Below are 16,084 nucleotides of genomic sequence, written 5' to 3' on the forward strand. Positions count from 1 at the left end.
GGGGGGTGGGGCCGAGGGGTTTGGAGAGCAGGAGGGGGCTCCTGGCCGAGTCTCGGGCAGGGGGTTGGGGTGCAGGAGGTGCTTCGGGGCGCAGGCTCTGGGAGGGACTTTGGGTGCAGGAGGGGTCTCAGGGATGGAGCAGGGGTTTAGGTGAGGGAGGGGGTTCAGGATCTAGGCTCTGGCCGGGCGGCGCTTACCTCAGCTGGCTCCCGGAAGCGGCCGGCATGTCGGGCAGCAGCTCCTAGGCTCAGGGGCGGCCAGGCGGCTGTGCGCAATGCCCATGCCTGTAGGCATTGCCCCTGCAGCTCCCATTGCCACAGTTCCCCATTCCCGGCCAATGGGAGCTGCAGAGATGGCCCGCAGGGTGTAGGCATTGCGCAGAGACCCCCCTTCCCACGCCTCCCAGGCCTGCCTTAGCACCAATGTGCCGCTGGACTGGCTTCAGTAGCCTCCGGGAGATCAAGCCTGATTCCAGGATATTCCTGGCCAAACCAGGAGGGATGGTAACCCTATGCAAGTAGCCTTCTCTATCCTCGGCCGTGGTATCCATGTGTGTGAAGTGCTTGTATAGAAGCACAAATCTGGTGTAACCCGAAGTAAAGCATAACCAAAACGAGTGGGTTAGCTTGCTAAGTGATATGGGAGGTAAGAAAAATACAGCATAACCAAACCCAAGCGTTCAAAACTCATGAGTCAGGCCCCCCAAAGTCATGAGACTATATCAAAAATCGTAAGATTTTTAAAAACAACCAATGTGGGGTTCTTTTGCTTAAGCCTCTTAAGGTTGATGCAATTTTTCAAGCTTTTCTCTGTAACCATGAGCTAGAAATGTACCTTATTTTTCAAGATGGAAGCTGAGATTCTCAAGTAATAACCCAGCTCCAACAGGTGGGACTTAACACTGAATATTGGGAGATTTGTGCTACAGTGACAAGGGTTGGCCGTACTGGATATAGGACAGATAAAAAAACTAGATCTATTCATGGGGGATAGGTCCATCATTAGCCAGGGTGGGCGGGGATGGTGTCCCTAGCCTCTGTTTGCCGGAAGCTGGGAATGAGCAACAGGGGATGGATCACTTGGTGATTTCCTGTTCTGTTCATTCCCTCTGGGGCACCTGGCACTGGCCACTGTGGGAAGACGGGATCCTGGGCTAAATGGACCTTTGGTCTGACCCAGTATGGCCGTTCTTATGTTCAGATGGAGGAAACCGGGCATATTAATTGCCACCTTACTTGGGCTGCCCTTATCTTCTGTGACCAAACATGCCCAGAGATTCCAAGGGTGGGCCGTCCGTAAGAGTGAGATTTACAGCCCCCAGAGTGAGATTCGAGGCCAGAGAGTGAGACTTTCCAGGGGGGGTTGCTTCAGACCGGGACCCTCATCTTTGGGCCTTGGTGACATCCAGCCAGGTTTTTAATCCAACCAGCACTTAATAGTTTGCTTTACAGCGTCCACTGCTTCGCCGGGCCTCTGGAACGCGGAAGTGTCCCCGTGTGTACTGAAGTCTCACGCGTGTGCGCATTTGCCACGAAAAACCGGCAGATTGGAAGGAACACACTTGTTCGCTGGCTGGAGCGAACCCCTGGCTGGGGGGGAGATATGGACGGAACAAGAGGAACGGCCAGAAGTGCAGCTGGGTTTGTGGGTGACGGCGTGTTTCTGGGACGTGCTCCGCACACAAAACCCGGGCAGGGCGGTGGCCTCATGCACCCGAGGGTGGGGCTCGGCCAGGGTGGCCAGATGTCCTGATTTTATAGGGACAGTCCCGAGATTTGGGGCTTTGGCTTAAACAGGCGCCTACTACCCCCCACGCCTGCTGTCTGGCCACCCTAGGCTGGGCTTGTGGGCCCTGTGGCCGTGGCCCCTGCAGGCCACGCACGGGCGGGGGGAGCTTGGCCTCCTGCCCTGCGCAGCCACCTGCCCCTCCACGCTGTCCTGATCGTTACCTCTTCCAGTGAATGGAATCGTCCACCCCCCCCGCCCCATTTTCCCAGTGGTTCCCGCCAGTAGCAGCCCCAGCCCAGCAGGGGGCGCACTCTGCAGCGGAGCGGGGTTTAGAGGACAGTCCTTTCCCCTCTACTCACTCGCGGCGCATGCGCACTCCCCCAGCACTCCCAGCGATGGCGGAGGCCACCGGCGCGAAGAGGAAGCGTGAGGGGTCGGAGGAGCCGGCCGAGCCCCCGGGAGGCGATGGCGGCTCGTTCCCCTTGGCGGAGCTCTGCGTGCGCAGGGTGCTCAAGGAGTCTGCGCGGGACAAGGCCATTTTCCTGCACGGGCAGGTAAGGGGGGGAATGAGCTGTACCACTCCGGCCCCGGGGAGAGAAGGAATGGGGGCGGTACCACTGTTCGGGGGGCGGGGCTTGGTGACGGAGGGGGCGGTAGTACTCTCACCCGGCGGGATGATTGGTGAAGGCGGGGCAGGTGCCCTCGCTCTGACCTGGCGGGGGGGGGGGGGGTTGTGAAGGGGGGAAGGTGCCATCGCTCTCAGCCGGCGGGGGCGGGGGTTGGTGAGGGGGGGGGGGGAGCTGCCATAGCTCTGACCGGGTGAAGGGGGGGCCGGCGCCATCGCTCAGACCCTGGGGGGGGAGATTGGTGAAGGGGGGGGAATGTGCCATTGCTCTGACCCCGGGGTGGGGTGGCGGGGTGGTGAAGGGGAGGCATTGCTCTGATTTGATAGCTGCTTTCAACTGCCTGAAGGGGGTTCCAAGGAGGATGGCTCTAGACTGTTCTCAGGGGTGGCAGAGGACAGGACAAGGAGTAATGGTCTCCAGTTGCAGTGGGGGAGGTTTAGGTTGGATATTAGGAAAAACTTTTTCACAAGGAGGGTGGTGAAGCCCTGGCATGCGTTGCCTAGGGAGGGGGTGGAATCTCCTTCCTTAGAAGTTTTTAAGGTCAGGCTTGACAAAGCCCTGGCTGGGATGATTTAGCTGGGGTTGGTCCTGCTTTGAGCAGGGGGTTGGACTAGATGACCTCCTGAGGTCCCTTCCAACCGTGATAGTCTGTGATTCTGTGACCCAAGGATGCCAGTTGTTGGGGGGCCATGTCCATGGGGTGGTTGCTCTGCCCCACAGTCTTTCCTGGTAAAGTCCCTGTTCCTCCTTTTTACTCTCTGTCCAAGGGAGGGACACCTCCCAGGGCAGGGCCCCCCAATGCTCACCCTGCCATGCCCCAAGGGCCCCAAGCCTCCGGCTCTTGTAGACTCCCTCCTTTCGTCCTAGGCTGTTAAAAACTAGGCTGGAGAATAATATCTTGCAGGTACAATCTTGCAACTTTGTCCCCTGGTCAGAGGGACTGGATGAACTAATGGGTCTTTTGCAGTTTTATGTTACGATGCTGTCGATTTTTCACTGGGTTACAATTTGCCGTAGCTGATACCTGCAATGCCTGTTAATATTTTTTCCAGCCATCTTCTCAGTTCTCTGCTTGGCAGTGATGTGCTGGAATTGCATTCCTTCTGTGCTCTGGGTGAGGGTGTCTTTTTTTTTTTTTTTTTAAGGAGATCTAAATCCAATTTCCATTATTAAAATTATCCAAGTAAATCAAATCCTTCTGTCATGCCCAGTAAATCCCTGGAATGTAAGAAGCACGGAGCAAATAACTTTTTTAAAATCCAAAATCAGTGGCATGGGCTTCAAACATATGAGGAAAGCACCTCTGGTTCTGTTGTTTTAATGAGCAAGATAGTCAGCATGGGCGCTGATTCGCCTCCAAAGCCTGAGAGGACAGGACTGCATCATCTCATGATTTCAGCAGCTCCTTGCTTGAAACACACATGAGCAAAAGCAAGATCCACCAACCTGGTTCTCTCATGAAGATTTATTACTGCTGTGTGCGCCTGCTTTGAGCTTGGAAAAGAATTTGGACTGACTTGGGCAGAAAGAGGAAATGGCAATTATTCTGGTTGTAACATTCTCACTAGCTGTGTGAGTGGGTTAGTCGGACTGGGGACTCCTTGCCTCAGCCGTAATAATTATAAATGGCCATTTCACCCAAGGATCACAAAGTGTTTTGCAAGCTTTAAGGAACTTTATAACACCTCGGGGAAGCAGGTATGCTCATTTTCCAGATGGTCAGAGTGTAGTGCAGGGGTGGTAAGTGACTTGGCCATGGTCACGTAGCAAGGAAGCAGAAGATCTGGGGATGCAGCCCAGGAGTTTGGATTCCCAATCCTGTGATCTAGCCACTAGATCATCCACCTTTCCTCAAACCACATGGTACTGAGAGAGACATCATCATAGGAGGAAGCACATTGTTTGTCCAGTCAAACTGGGAGGGTGGGGGAAGTATGGAGGAAATGAATTGGGCGTTAGACTGACTTTTTTTTAAGCCTGGTCACTGCAGAATTTGAATATCTTTTATATCTTTATGACCCCATTGTCCTCAGTGGAGTTACTCCTGTCTGGTACTGGTATGAGAGGTCAGATATGGGCTCTAGGTGTGGAAATCCATTGTACCTGTACTGATTCAAATTCAGTCCTGCTGTGGGCAGGTGCAGTTCCCGCGGAAGTCACATGGAGTTGTGCACCTGCTTACCGCTAGGAATGAAACTAGCCCCAGGAGTGCCGAGGGACAGTTAGTGGGTAAGAGAGGGGCTGCTTTTTCTTATTCCATTCTAGTGTTGTTTCTGCTAGACATACTGCTTTTCATCCCTTCACTACACTTGTTTGCATACCCACTGAATGTCAAGTTGGTGCTAGATATGCTTTTCTTCCATTGATACCACCCTTCACATCACTGCTTATTCGACCTACAGCTGTCCTTGGGAGTTGTCTTTGGTCTGGAGTTTAAGTATTTTGTAAAATGACTGTGTACGCACACACTGCTCTCTGCATATAGTAAATGTTTCTGTGTGAAGTCCATCTGAAATCTAGGCTCTGCTAAGATGATGCTTATGATTTTCAGCATGAGCAGGCTCAAACGTGACTAATTCCAATACTGAACAATACACAAGAGCAGAATACAGATCCCCCACCACAGTCCCTTGGCTGCCTCTTTTGTAATTTCTTTACAGGGTAACTGAACCCTGAAGAAAAACAAGTTTTCAAAAGTGCCAGCCAAAAAGCAATCTCCCATTTGTGAGCCCTCTGAGGCTATCCTTCCTGCCTCTGTACTGTGCTAGGTTCAAAGGAGATCGTGCTATGGCAGCAGGAAGGTCATGTCAATCCTTCTCATTCTTGCTTTAATTCTCCCCCAAAGCCCTTTAAAACTCCTAGTCTTCGATACAAGTGCAGGATAAGGAAAACTGCCCCCAAAAGGGAGTTTTATTATTATTTACAAATTGTTAATATGGGGCAACTCTACAGTGCTCTGAATGTGAAATTAGAGACAGGCAAAGAGTCAGAATTGATCAAGAAGAAGCTGAAACAGTTCTAGTTTCTCTTATGCATGTTCAAGGCAGGGGGTGTTAAATAAACGCCAAGGATGCTGTAACAGGGTGGCAGAGCTCTTCTGTTGACCCACCCTTTTAGTAGGTGTTTGAAGCCTGCAAGGAAATGCTGATTGATTCCTGCTGACTCCCCGTGCCAGGTGTAGCTTGTTAATTCCACCCTGGATTTAAGGGAGGTGGGAAAGGCCCTTTGGGCAGTGGGATGTAGGGATGAGACTTTCTAAAGGACCTTTGGGAACAGCCAAGCCTGGAAGAAAGCTTAGGCTGAGGTTTTTATGTTGTTAGGTTTGTTAATAAATCCAACCTTGTATGTGTGTGTGTTGTACCTATGCAGCATGTAGGGATTTTGTTTTGGAGCAGTGGGGGAAGGCCACCTGCTGACAGCTGTCTAGAATAGAGAGAAAGATCCTTGAGTACAGCAGTGAGAAAAGAATGGAGAGTAATACCAGAATCAGTGTCTACGACAGTTATGTAACTTACTAGATGGTAGGTGCTAAGTAAATAAGGGGTAATGCTTTTAAAAGCAGCCACCTCTCGTTTTCACAGGTAATTTAGGTGCCTTTTGTGAAGTTTACCCAAGGATGACAATAATACATACAACAGGTCTGTCTCTTACCAGGTGGCTATAAGATTCGATCTGGCAAAATTCGGAAGACCTGGCCCCAAATCTTCAAACGAGCTTTAGCTTTATAACACCCTGAAAAGCCTGATGAAACCTACTAGAATATGGCTTCAAGCCAAGTGAAATGATTTTCTTCAGCAGACAGTCAGCAGGATTGTGCTCTTTGTGGCTGGGTGTTGCCCACTTCCTAGCTATTATGGAGTGTTACATGATCCTCTCTAAGCAATGTTGGACATAGAAAGGGAGACGCAAATTACCCAGCCCCTCTCTGAACCACTGCGGGAAACTCTTCCTTTCCTCTGTGTCCTTCTGCTCAGGAATTCCCACCATCCTGACACTTGCAAGTCTCTGCTTGAACCTAATTGTGCCCCCCAGTCCTGAAATCTATAGCATTACTCGCCCAGTTAGGTCCGCACTCCTCCATTCACTTTTGTCAGTGGAAATTGACTGTTGCTTGGGTTGTGTTTGGTTAGTTCCTCAGGTCTCTCCTTTCCTAAGTGAATTCAGTAGTGGTAAACGATGCTGGATTGATAAGTGAATTCAGTACTAGTAAACGATGCTGGATTGACAGCTGTAAAGTCCATCCACACAATATGTTCAGTACAGGCAAGAACAGTGTTAGCTTCCATAGTTACTGTCCCATCTGACCCAGTTTGTCTCCCCGCTTACCTGAAGGGACTCTCCCATGGGAGCACAAGAGGAGTTCAGTCTTCATGCGCCATTTGAACCCTGGTCTCTGAACCCCACAACCCCAGTTCAGTTGGCTTTTGTGGTGTGGAATTTGCCTATTAGATGTTGATTCCCCCCCACACAACCGACCCCCAGCTTTGTCACTAAACAGCCTTCCCTTCCAACCCAGGCTGGATTCACACCTTTGACTGAGGAGTGCAAAGCCCCAAGCTGCTCAGATCTATATAAGCAAGTCATGTGCGACTTGATAGTTCAGATCCACGTACCCCCAGTGGTATAAAGCCAGCTATGTACATGCCTGAGATTCCATCTGGCAAAATCCGGAAGACCTGGCCCCAAACCTTCAAGCAAGCTTTAGCTTTTTAACACCGTGAATAGTCTCTACCTTTGACTAGCGACAGATTTCAAAACTGACTGGAGGGAGGGAGGTGAATATTTTTTTAAAAAATAGCCCCATTAAGCTAGCCTTATTAAAATCTTTCCATTGAGAGACTTCTTTTAACGATAAGTTCAAGCATGTTAGAGTGACTCAATTGCTTTTAAGTCTGGTGCTGTCCAGATCCGGTTTACTGAGCTGTGAAGCAGGCAAATATTGGAGTGGGGCGATTGCAATTGGTCTCGGTAACAAAGCATCGGAAACCTATCTAAAGTCTTAGATTATTTTTCTTATTAGCATATCTATTGCTTTTGGCCTGAAGATTGGTTTTTCATGTTTAAAGTGAAATTGAATTGCAAACTACCTGGTAACTCAAACACCGTAAATAAGACGGATGGACTTGCCACTCAGGGGCCATAAAATGGGAAATTTGTAAGTACTCTTTTAATTCAACTTTTACAGCCATACAGCAGTCAGAAAAGGTCTGACTGTAGCTCACAACTCCATATATAAGCTTGGTATACTATTGGGTTAGTCCCTATTGTCTGCAGTAAATCCACCTTTGAGAGAATTGAGGCAGATGAAGAAGTGTCAGGAAATTGCAAAGTGTCTCATAATTTCAAAGCAGCATGTTAATCTTGGATGAATAAATCCTTTAGAAGAGGGGACTAGAGTTTATTAGGTTCTGTAGGCCAAATTCAGGCAGTAGGTGTACATGGGTCAAATTAGACATTGTAAGTGGGTATAAGGGTGTGTGAGTTGGAATAATTTACATACTGAGGGTGTGAGTTAAGGTGTCTGAAGTCTGAGAAAGTGAAGGACTTTAGCTTAATGCTTCTTGCATCCTCCTATTGGTTTGCTCTTTTTATTACATCCCTCTCTTCTTGTCCTTTGGCATATAATTTACCCCTGCTTAGACTTGCTTGCTGTTCTGCAACTTACCTTACCTGATACATCACCTCTGAATACATCTGTGCCGTCTCTCATATGGATGATACATGAATTTGGGCCTATACCTAATTACTGCATAACCTGGAACGAAACAGAAGTGTGGCAAGAGCTGGGTCTAACCATCGCATCCCATCACGTGAACTATACAGCTCACACCCATCTCAAATTCTTGGATGGGTTGTGGTAAAGGCCTGAGTTTTCTGGGGAACCCATGATTGCTGAAATGGTACATAAAGCAGGTGGCATTCCCACTCTGCTCCAGACAAAGTCTATAAGGTCAAACTCACCACCTTCCTGGGATGTGGCCTTATTAACAAAGTAACTGATAATGCTACACAAGATTCACCCCAGACCTTTCCCCCATCTCTGGTCTGGCTGTTTCTTCAAAGGGATCTCTGTCCCAGACCCTGTGTCTTTCTACCCAGTAGCCCAATTCCACCTCCTTTGTATATGGAATGGAATCAATGATATCACGAGTCAGTAGAAAACAGTCAGCATCTCTCTGTGGGGTTTCGACATTTGCTAACAGGCTCTGAGAGCCGTACCACCTGGGTCAGAACTTCCTTACTCAGCTCCAAATTCACATAACAAACGGAAGACTTAAAGGGAAGCTGGATGGCCTTATTCCCTCAGTTGCCCAGGGCAAACACTCTTTGAAAAACGCCTGCTCCCTGGAGCACTCAGTAGGGGAGTGTTTCTGCGTCTATTTTGTGTGTTAGCTGCTGATGCGTCTGTTGACTTTGTCACAGTTCAGGGCGACTGCACCAGCACTTCTTCTCAGTGGTCCAGCCATGGCACCCTCTCTAGGGCTTCCAGCTGTTGCCCGTCTTGGGTGGAGACCCGTGTCCTCTCCCTTCAGACTGGGGTGTTCCCATGCGGCACACTTCCCGGCCTTCTCTGTGTTATGCGCAGCAGAGGCAGGCTGCCCAAGGACACCTGCTTGCTTTCTCTTCAGAGACCGATAACAAAGTGATTGCTACAGTTACAGGTCACCACACAGAGTTTTCTAAGCAGCCCTACTCTATTCTTAAGGTAAAAAGCGTTGGAGAAAACAGTTAGAAGAATAAAGAACCTACACACGTGCTAATAAGCTTCCCTCAGCTCATCCCAACTCTCACTTGGGTTATGGGGGGATAAATCCTCCTCTCTACCCCCCACCCTAGGTGAGTCCTTGGGGTTACAGTTCATCTCATAGCTTCAGCACACCTGTGACAAGTTCAGTCCACCCTTTTGTACAGATCAGGGGTCTTTGACCTGGAATTTCCAAAAGCAGGTAGTTAGTATAGGAAGGGTCCTCTCCCCAGGGCGTATCTTCAAAAGGTTGGCTTGGGAGAGAGACTTTGCATTCCCCTCACCTCATGGCATTTCCTAAGGAAATCCACATCACATATATAGTACCAAAACGATCTTTGAACTTCCCTGTGCCTTTCAGAGATTGCATTAATATTATCTTGCTGGTAAAGAAATTCCATAAAATCTTTCACTAGTACATAAACATTTGCATTTCCAATACAATGTACCCCAAAGTTATTAACTTTAAATTAGTAAGGTTTAACTTAATCCAATAAAGTTCAATCAGTATATTACAGGGTATTGCCAGTCTTCTTCTCTCCCTTACATAGCCCTCACATCCTCTTCAGAGTGAAGAACAGAACCTGCATGGTTGTAGATAAAGTGGCCAGAGGCAAGTATGCTGCTGGCTGTTAGCAGGTGAGCTCTCCATCCCACTGATGGGAAACGGCTAATGCTAGGAAGCTGTGTGGCTACTGCAGTGATGGGGAGAAAGGGTATATAAGTGCTGAGCTAGAATAAGTTTGGCGTATGCAGGCTGATCTTGATCTCTAACTCTAGGTGAGTGGAGCCTCTGGCGATGCAAAGGATGCTGTAGTGATCCTGGAGAAGACTCCCTTCCAGGAGGAAAGCATCTCCGATCTGCTGAAGAAGCACACGAAGTTGAAGCTCCAGATGTCCAACGATATCTACAGCACCTACCACCTGTACCCACCTCCGCAGCTGAGTGGTAAGCAGACAAAATGTGTCGAGACTCTCTGACACCTGCTAATAACCTAAAGAACCATTGGTGCTTAGGGTGCAGTGGGGGCTTCCCATGTTTTAGTCAATATATTTGTGTGTTTTGGGAGGAGGGTGGGTCCAGTGTTACTGCTCTGTTGTGGTGAGGGGAAGAGAACCAGAGTGCTAGGATAGCTCACCCTGTAGTTAACCATGTGTCTTAGCTGATGGAGCTCTGATTCTGAATGTGCCATCACTCCCTCTTTCCCATCCCCTCCAGGTTTGATGCTGTCTGTTAAATTGTGGTCGGGATTCAACTGTATCAAAAGAACCAGCATAAAGGTTATTTTATGGGTATGGATGCGAGTCCAAGTCTCACAATGCTGGGAATATGGGGGATCCTGCAATGTTGCAGATGCCATCCTTCTGCTTATCGATTCCTTCTGGTTGCACTGGGGAAAGGTTAAATATCATTGCACATTCACCAACGAAAACAAGGGATAATCCCCGTCAACATGCTCCTGTCCCCAACATGCTCCTCCTCTCCAGAATGGCATTTGAGCTACTGTCGGGGGCAAACAGCTGCTGTGTGTGCAGTCAGATACACATGCTGCCCTAGTAGGATGACTTGCCTCTCTTCGGAAGGCCTATTAGGATGTGGTGAGTGTGAAAGGTGCTGCATAAAACCAAACAGTCCTGTAAATGGGACCTATGTAGCTGAGCCAAGGGGCATGAATCCTGCAGAAACACTGTAACTTCCATGAAGGAGGCCAACATCCGCTGTGTGACTCCTTGGCAAAATAGTGCCATCTCCTTGGAAAATGGGGATAGTGATGCTCTCCCACTCTTATTAAACGCTCTGAGATCGAAGTATGAAAATCCTCATCAAAGTGCTAGGTATGTAAAGGGGGGAAACAGAAGAGTGCTTGTTCTTTGTAGTTCACTAGGGCGCCGTTAACCTCCACACATTATTCTCATTTATTACCTCGAGATCTATGGCGCGACAAACTCTAATAGAGCAGGGGACTTGGAGTCAGGAAACTTGAGTTCTATTGATCACTCTTTCACTCTGTGACCTTGCATGAGTTACTTTACTTCCTGTGTCTCAATTTCCTTATCTGTAAATGGGGCTAATGATACGTACCCATCTCTGAAGATAAGGCCATTGATGGGAGACTACATAATGCAGGCTATTACTACATTTGGGAATTCCTTGCATCCGTACCCAGAAAATAACCTTTATGCTGGTTCTTTTGATACAGTCGAATCCCCACCACAATTTAAGAGACAGCAGCAAGCCTGGAGGGGATGGAAAAGAGAGGAAGAGATGGCTCAAACAAAAGAAAATCTATGCTTATCCATTCCCACATTTTCTCTTTCATTTGTACACACTCATGGGTTCCTTGTCCTGCATTAGGATGTCACCAGTAACCTTTGTGGAGTTGTTAACCTTTCCTATGACAGCCTCCTCTCATTCTCAGACAACGTCTCAGTTTCTTTTTGTTGGGCTTAACGTTTTCTTGTAGGACAGGCAAGTAACATGCCAGCAGTGGGACTATACATGCGTGTGACCTTAAATGTCTGGTGCACACGGGCACCTGGGTTTATCTCCCTTTTTGTCTGCTTTGTAGTGAATACACTCTTTCGTGCATAACTAGTTAATAGTCAAATGTACTAGGTGAGGAATCTCACCATCTCCCAATGGCTGTGAAGCCTCTGTTTTTCCTAGGGATGGAGGACAGTTTAGTGCAATAAGGGATTTGTGGAGGAATTTGTACTAGCCTAATCAGTAAATCACCAATCTTTCTATTTTTGGTGTTTCAAATGCCCCTTTCAATGTAGTATCTAGACATCAGTTCAGAAGTGAGATTTGCATTGAGCTTGTTTATAGGGAACCCAGCTCATCATCGTGCCCGGGTTCAGTGGCTTGGAGTTGGAGTTTCCTCCTGCCTCCCCTCTTGTTCTCTCTCCTTTGTTACCGTGGGAAGGCTTTTTTCCAAAGGGTGTTTGGCACCAGGCTTGGGAGAAACAGCTCTGATCTGGTCTCAAAAACACTGATTTTAGAACCACAAATTCTTTCTCTTGCACTGACTAGGCTCAAACATGCTATCCAATTTCAATTCATTAGCTGTGTAAAACTTGTACCATACAGCAGGTGGCTATAAATAGGAAGCTTTTACCTTACCATGATGTCATATCCTAATAGTAGGAAAATGCCTTAGTTCATTGCAAGAAAGTATGTTAAGGTGATTGTTCCTGTTGTCCAAAATATAGAGAGCATTACAGAGGCTGCTGTCTGTATCAGATCCTTTGCATGGTTACCATTCAGTAATTCAAAGGAATCTTGCTTTGTAGCTCGGTATTGTTTGGCAGTGCTTCTGAGTTGTCTTCAAAAAGAAAAGGAAGACTTGTGGCACCTTAGAGACTAACCAATTTATTAGAGCATAAGCTTTCGTGAGCTACAGCTCACTTCATCGGATGCATGCAGTGGAAAATACAGTGGGGAGATTTTATATACACGGAGAACATGAAACAATGGGTGTTACCAGTTGTCTGTTTCAGTGGGTGGTGAGATGCAGTGATTTCCACAAGGTGGCATTGTTGCATTAGAATCCCAGAATCTCTCTCCATAGTAATAGTACTGAGTAATGAGAAACCTTAGGCACCGGTATTTGATTTCTCTTTTGCCATCTTGCTACAGCAGCATATAACTTTATCATCAGTCTGATGGCAGCAGTATTATTCTTCTAGATTTATATCAGGCCCAGGATCTTGTATTTAGTGGTCTAAGAATATATTTGGGGGGGGGGGGAACCCCCAACCTCAAATGGCTCTAGTTAACCCTCAGACATATTAATAAAATTCTTGCCCCTCGCATGCTTGGGTGTCCAATCTCGGTGACGGCCCATCCCTGAAAATAAAATAGAGGCCTGTGAAAAAGAGCAGCCTTGCATCAGCACCTGAACAGCACCGGATTCCAGCTTTGGAGGGACCATTGCAGGGAGCGAGCTCCACTGGTGCAAGGAAGCCATGTCTCGGTCACAACGGATCGAGCCTTCTAAAATGCCAGGTATTCCAGCCGTACCAACACCTGCAGTAGCTCAGGTGCGGCACCGGGCTGAGGCCTAGCATGTGAACAGTTGACAATTTGCCTTGGGCTGTGGAGTTTTGATGCCATGAACTCCTGAGTTGTAATCTTTGCTCTGCCACTGTCTCCTCTGTAGCTATAGGCAACTCACTTTGCTGTCCTACCTCAGTCTACCCATCTGTGAAATGGGGATAATACCTTCCTATGGGCATGTTGTGAGGAATAGTTTGTGTCTGGTTTCAGAGTAGCAGCCGTGTTAGTCTGTATTTGCAAAAAGAAAAGGAGGACTAGTGGCACCTTAGAGACTAACCCATTTATTTGAGCATAAGTGAGCTGTAGCTCACGAAAGCTTATGCTCAAATAAATGGGTTAGTCTCTAAGGTGCCACTAGTCCTCCTTTTCAGTTTGTGTATGTAACCCATCTGAGGACCTTGGATGGAAGGGTCGGTAAAAGCACAAGGGGAGGGCAGAGGGAAAGTAGTTCAAGTCTGTAAAGTGCTTTGACGCTATAAAAAGTAAAATGGAAACATTTGTGTGAGAGATCCCCTAGGCACTGCAGGAAGCAGTGTGGGTGACTCAGTAATAGGTTTCAGAGTAGCGCTGTAGCTCACGAAAGCTTATGCTCAAATAAATTGGTTAGTCTCTAAGGTGCCACTAGTCCTCCTTTTCTTTTTTCAGTAATAGGTGTTCTTCCCTCTGAATCATAAAAAACAAATGCCCCACATGATTAGGGGCTTTGTGGTACCAGTGACGTCATCCTTCAGCTGCAATGTAAAACCCCAACCCTGCTGATTTCTGGCTACTAAAGATCCCATAAAAGGCCCTTTTTGTTGCAGTGTCCTGACTAGATTCCCAACCCAGATAATTCCGTTCTGCCTCTCTGAATTTCCCCTGACCATTCCTCTGGCAATGGGCTTCTTCATCTCCTGTCCTAAATTATGTAGAGCTGTAATATGCTTTGTAACAGCTGCCATGTTTTACCCCAGAAGTGGCTGCGTTTCTCTGATTACACTGTAAAATGATTCCTATTGGTGAAGGGCTTTGGGGTGAACGGAGCCATATAAATGATAAACTGATATTTTGAAGCTTGAAATGATGCGGACAGTTTCCTGAAATGCCTTTTTCTGATGTGAATAATTTACAGCAGTAAGTGGAATAACAGCATGCACACGTGAGACAGAAGGAAACTTGGCCATTTGGTTTAACCTCTCCCAGGCCAGGTTGCTCTAGCGTGCTGATAAGACCTTAGAAAAGAAAACGTGCTTATCAGTGCCAAGGGAAAAGTTTGCTCCTCTATCAAAACTACATGCTATGGCCATTTGGGGCCTGTATTTAATGTCCAGTAGCGCGCCTGTGGCCATAGAAGGTAAGAGCACATTTACAGCATTAAAATACATTAATGACATCAAATGGCAAAGTGGAGAAAAATTAAACCAAAGCAAAGCCAAATGACTGCATCCTTACCTGAAGGCCACTAGACTCAGGCTATGAATTATCAAGAGTGAAAGAGTTCCAAAGGCAATGCTGAGAGAGACCTAAGGCTGCCTGCCCCCGGAGACTCTTAGCCTAGAAACCCTCCAGACTGTCTTAAATGCCACAGTAGGGTATAAAGGGAAAGATGGGCTTCCTGGATAATCAGGCCTGGGACCACTAAAAGCTTTATAGAAAATTAGCGATCCCTTGAGCTGCACTTAAGTCTGGCTTTTGGGCCTGATTTAACTCCCTTTGAAGTTGATGAATCTCCCCATTGATTTTAATTGTTGGATCATACTGTTTGTCTCTGTAATGTCTGAAAAGTGATGAGCCAGCGGGGTGAAGGAGTGATGCTGCTGAAACCTGCGGGCTCAGTATCTGTTTTACACTTCAAACATCCTACCTCTTTGGCAGCATTTAAGTGTCGCAAGTTGAAGGATCATTTTCCCCTTGCACCCTACCATGTCTTGGCCAGCCTTCCTCAAAGGTGTGTCTGAAACACTCACTTTATTACTCTAGTAAACTTTCCTTTATAGGGTTGTCTCCTGCCTTTACAATACATAAACTGGCATCCATAACTAAATCATCAGAGGACCAAAAAGTGCTAGTTAAATTTTTACATAGGTTTTTATTCTATTTCCATGTGTTGTAGTTTTGTTATACGCTGTTGCCTGTGTCACACCTCACGGATAGCATCTTGCTGTTGCTGAACCAAACTTGTAATGTAGAGCGAGCGGTTATGCTCTTAGCTTCCCTTATGAAAGAGAATAACCTCCCAGCTTCCTCCAGTTAAGCCTGGGTTAATCCACAAGGTTGCACTGGCATTTGCTGCCTATCCTGAATGGCTAGCAAAGTGTTGTGTTTTTTTGTTGTTTTTTTTCCACTTCCTTGATATACCTGAAGTGAGCATGAATTTTTCTCCTAGGAAGATAGGCCAGAAGCAAGTGAAGTGAGGATGGAGAAATTGCACAGGGATTTGGAAGAGACCTGGGTTCTGTTCCCAGCTCTGCCATGCACTTGCTGTGCAAGTCATGGCACCTCCCTCTTCCTCACTTCTTCATCTGCAAAGTGGGAATAGTAACTTACCTCCCAGGAGCACTGGGAGTGCCTATGAACTGTGTATAAACTGCTTTGAGATCCTCATATGGAAGGTGCTATAGAAGCACTTTGTGTTGTTAAAGCATCAAATGCCTTTTTCTGTTCCTGAAGGGGCTTGTTTGGTTTTCTCTTCTGTATTTGCATCTCTCACACACCTGTGTATACAGGCCTCCAGTTTGCTTTACCCAATGAAGGAGAGTGAAAAGAACTTGGCTTAGTGTGGTTTGTAGACTACAAGGTGTAAGTAGTGTAAAAATGGGCCCCGCTGAGAATGTGGGGCTAGGACTGATTATGTCAAAAGATTTTTAACAGGGACTTGCATTAGCTGTGGCTTAAAGAATGGTCGGTGTGACAACTGGAACATAGAGGTTTGTCCAGGTGCATATT

General features: G+C 47.3%; 1 protein-coding gene across 1 annotated transcript in view; it reads left to right on the top strand.

Moving 5' to 3' along the window:
• Nucleotides 1–2,096: 2,096 nt before the first annotated feature.
• DCPS (decapping enzyme, scavenger) overlaps nucleotides 2,097–16,084 on the top strand; it is a 63,892-nt gene continuing 49,904 nt past the window's right edge. The window contains exons 1-2 of the mRNA XM_077839723.1: nucleotides 2,097–2,282; nucleotides 9,880–10,048. Of these exons, the coding sequence (XP_077695849.1) occupies nucleotides 2,097–2,282; nucleotides 9,880–10,048 (355 nt within the window). The remainder of the gene's footprint in view (nucleotides 2,283–9,879; nucleotides 10,049–16,084) is intronic.

Source organism: Eretmochelys imbricata, chromosome 22, assembly GCF_965152235.1.
Source record: "Eretmochelys imbricata isolate rEreImb1 chromosome 22, rEreImb1.hap1, whole genome shotgun sequence".
NCBI lineage: Eukaryota > Metazoa > Chordata > Testudines > Cheloniidae > Eretmochelys > Eretmochelys imbricata.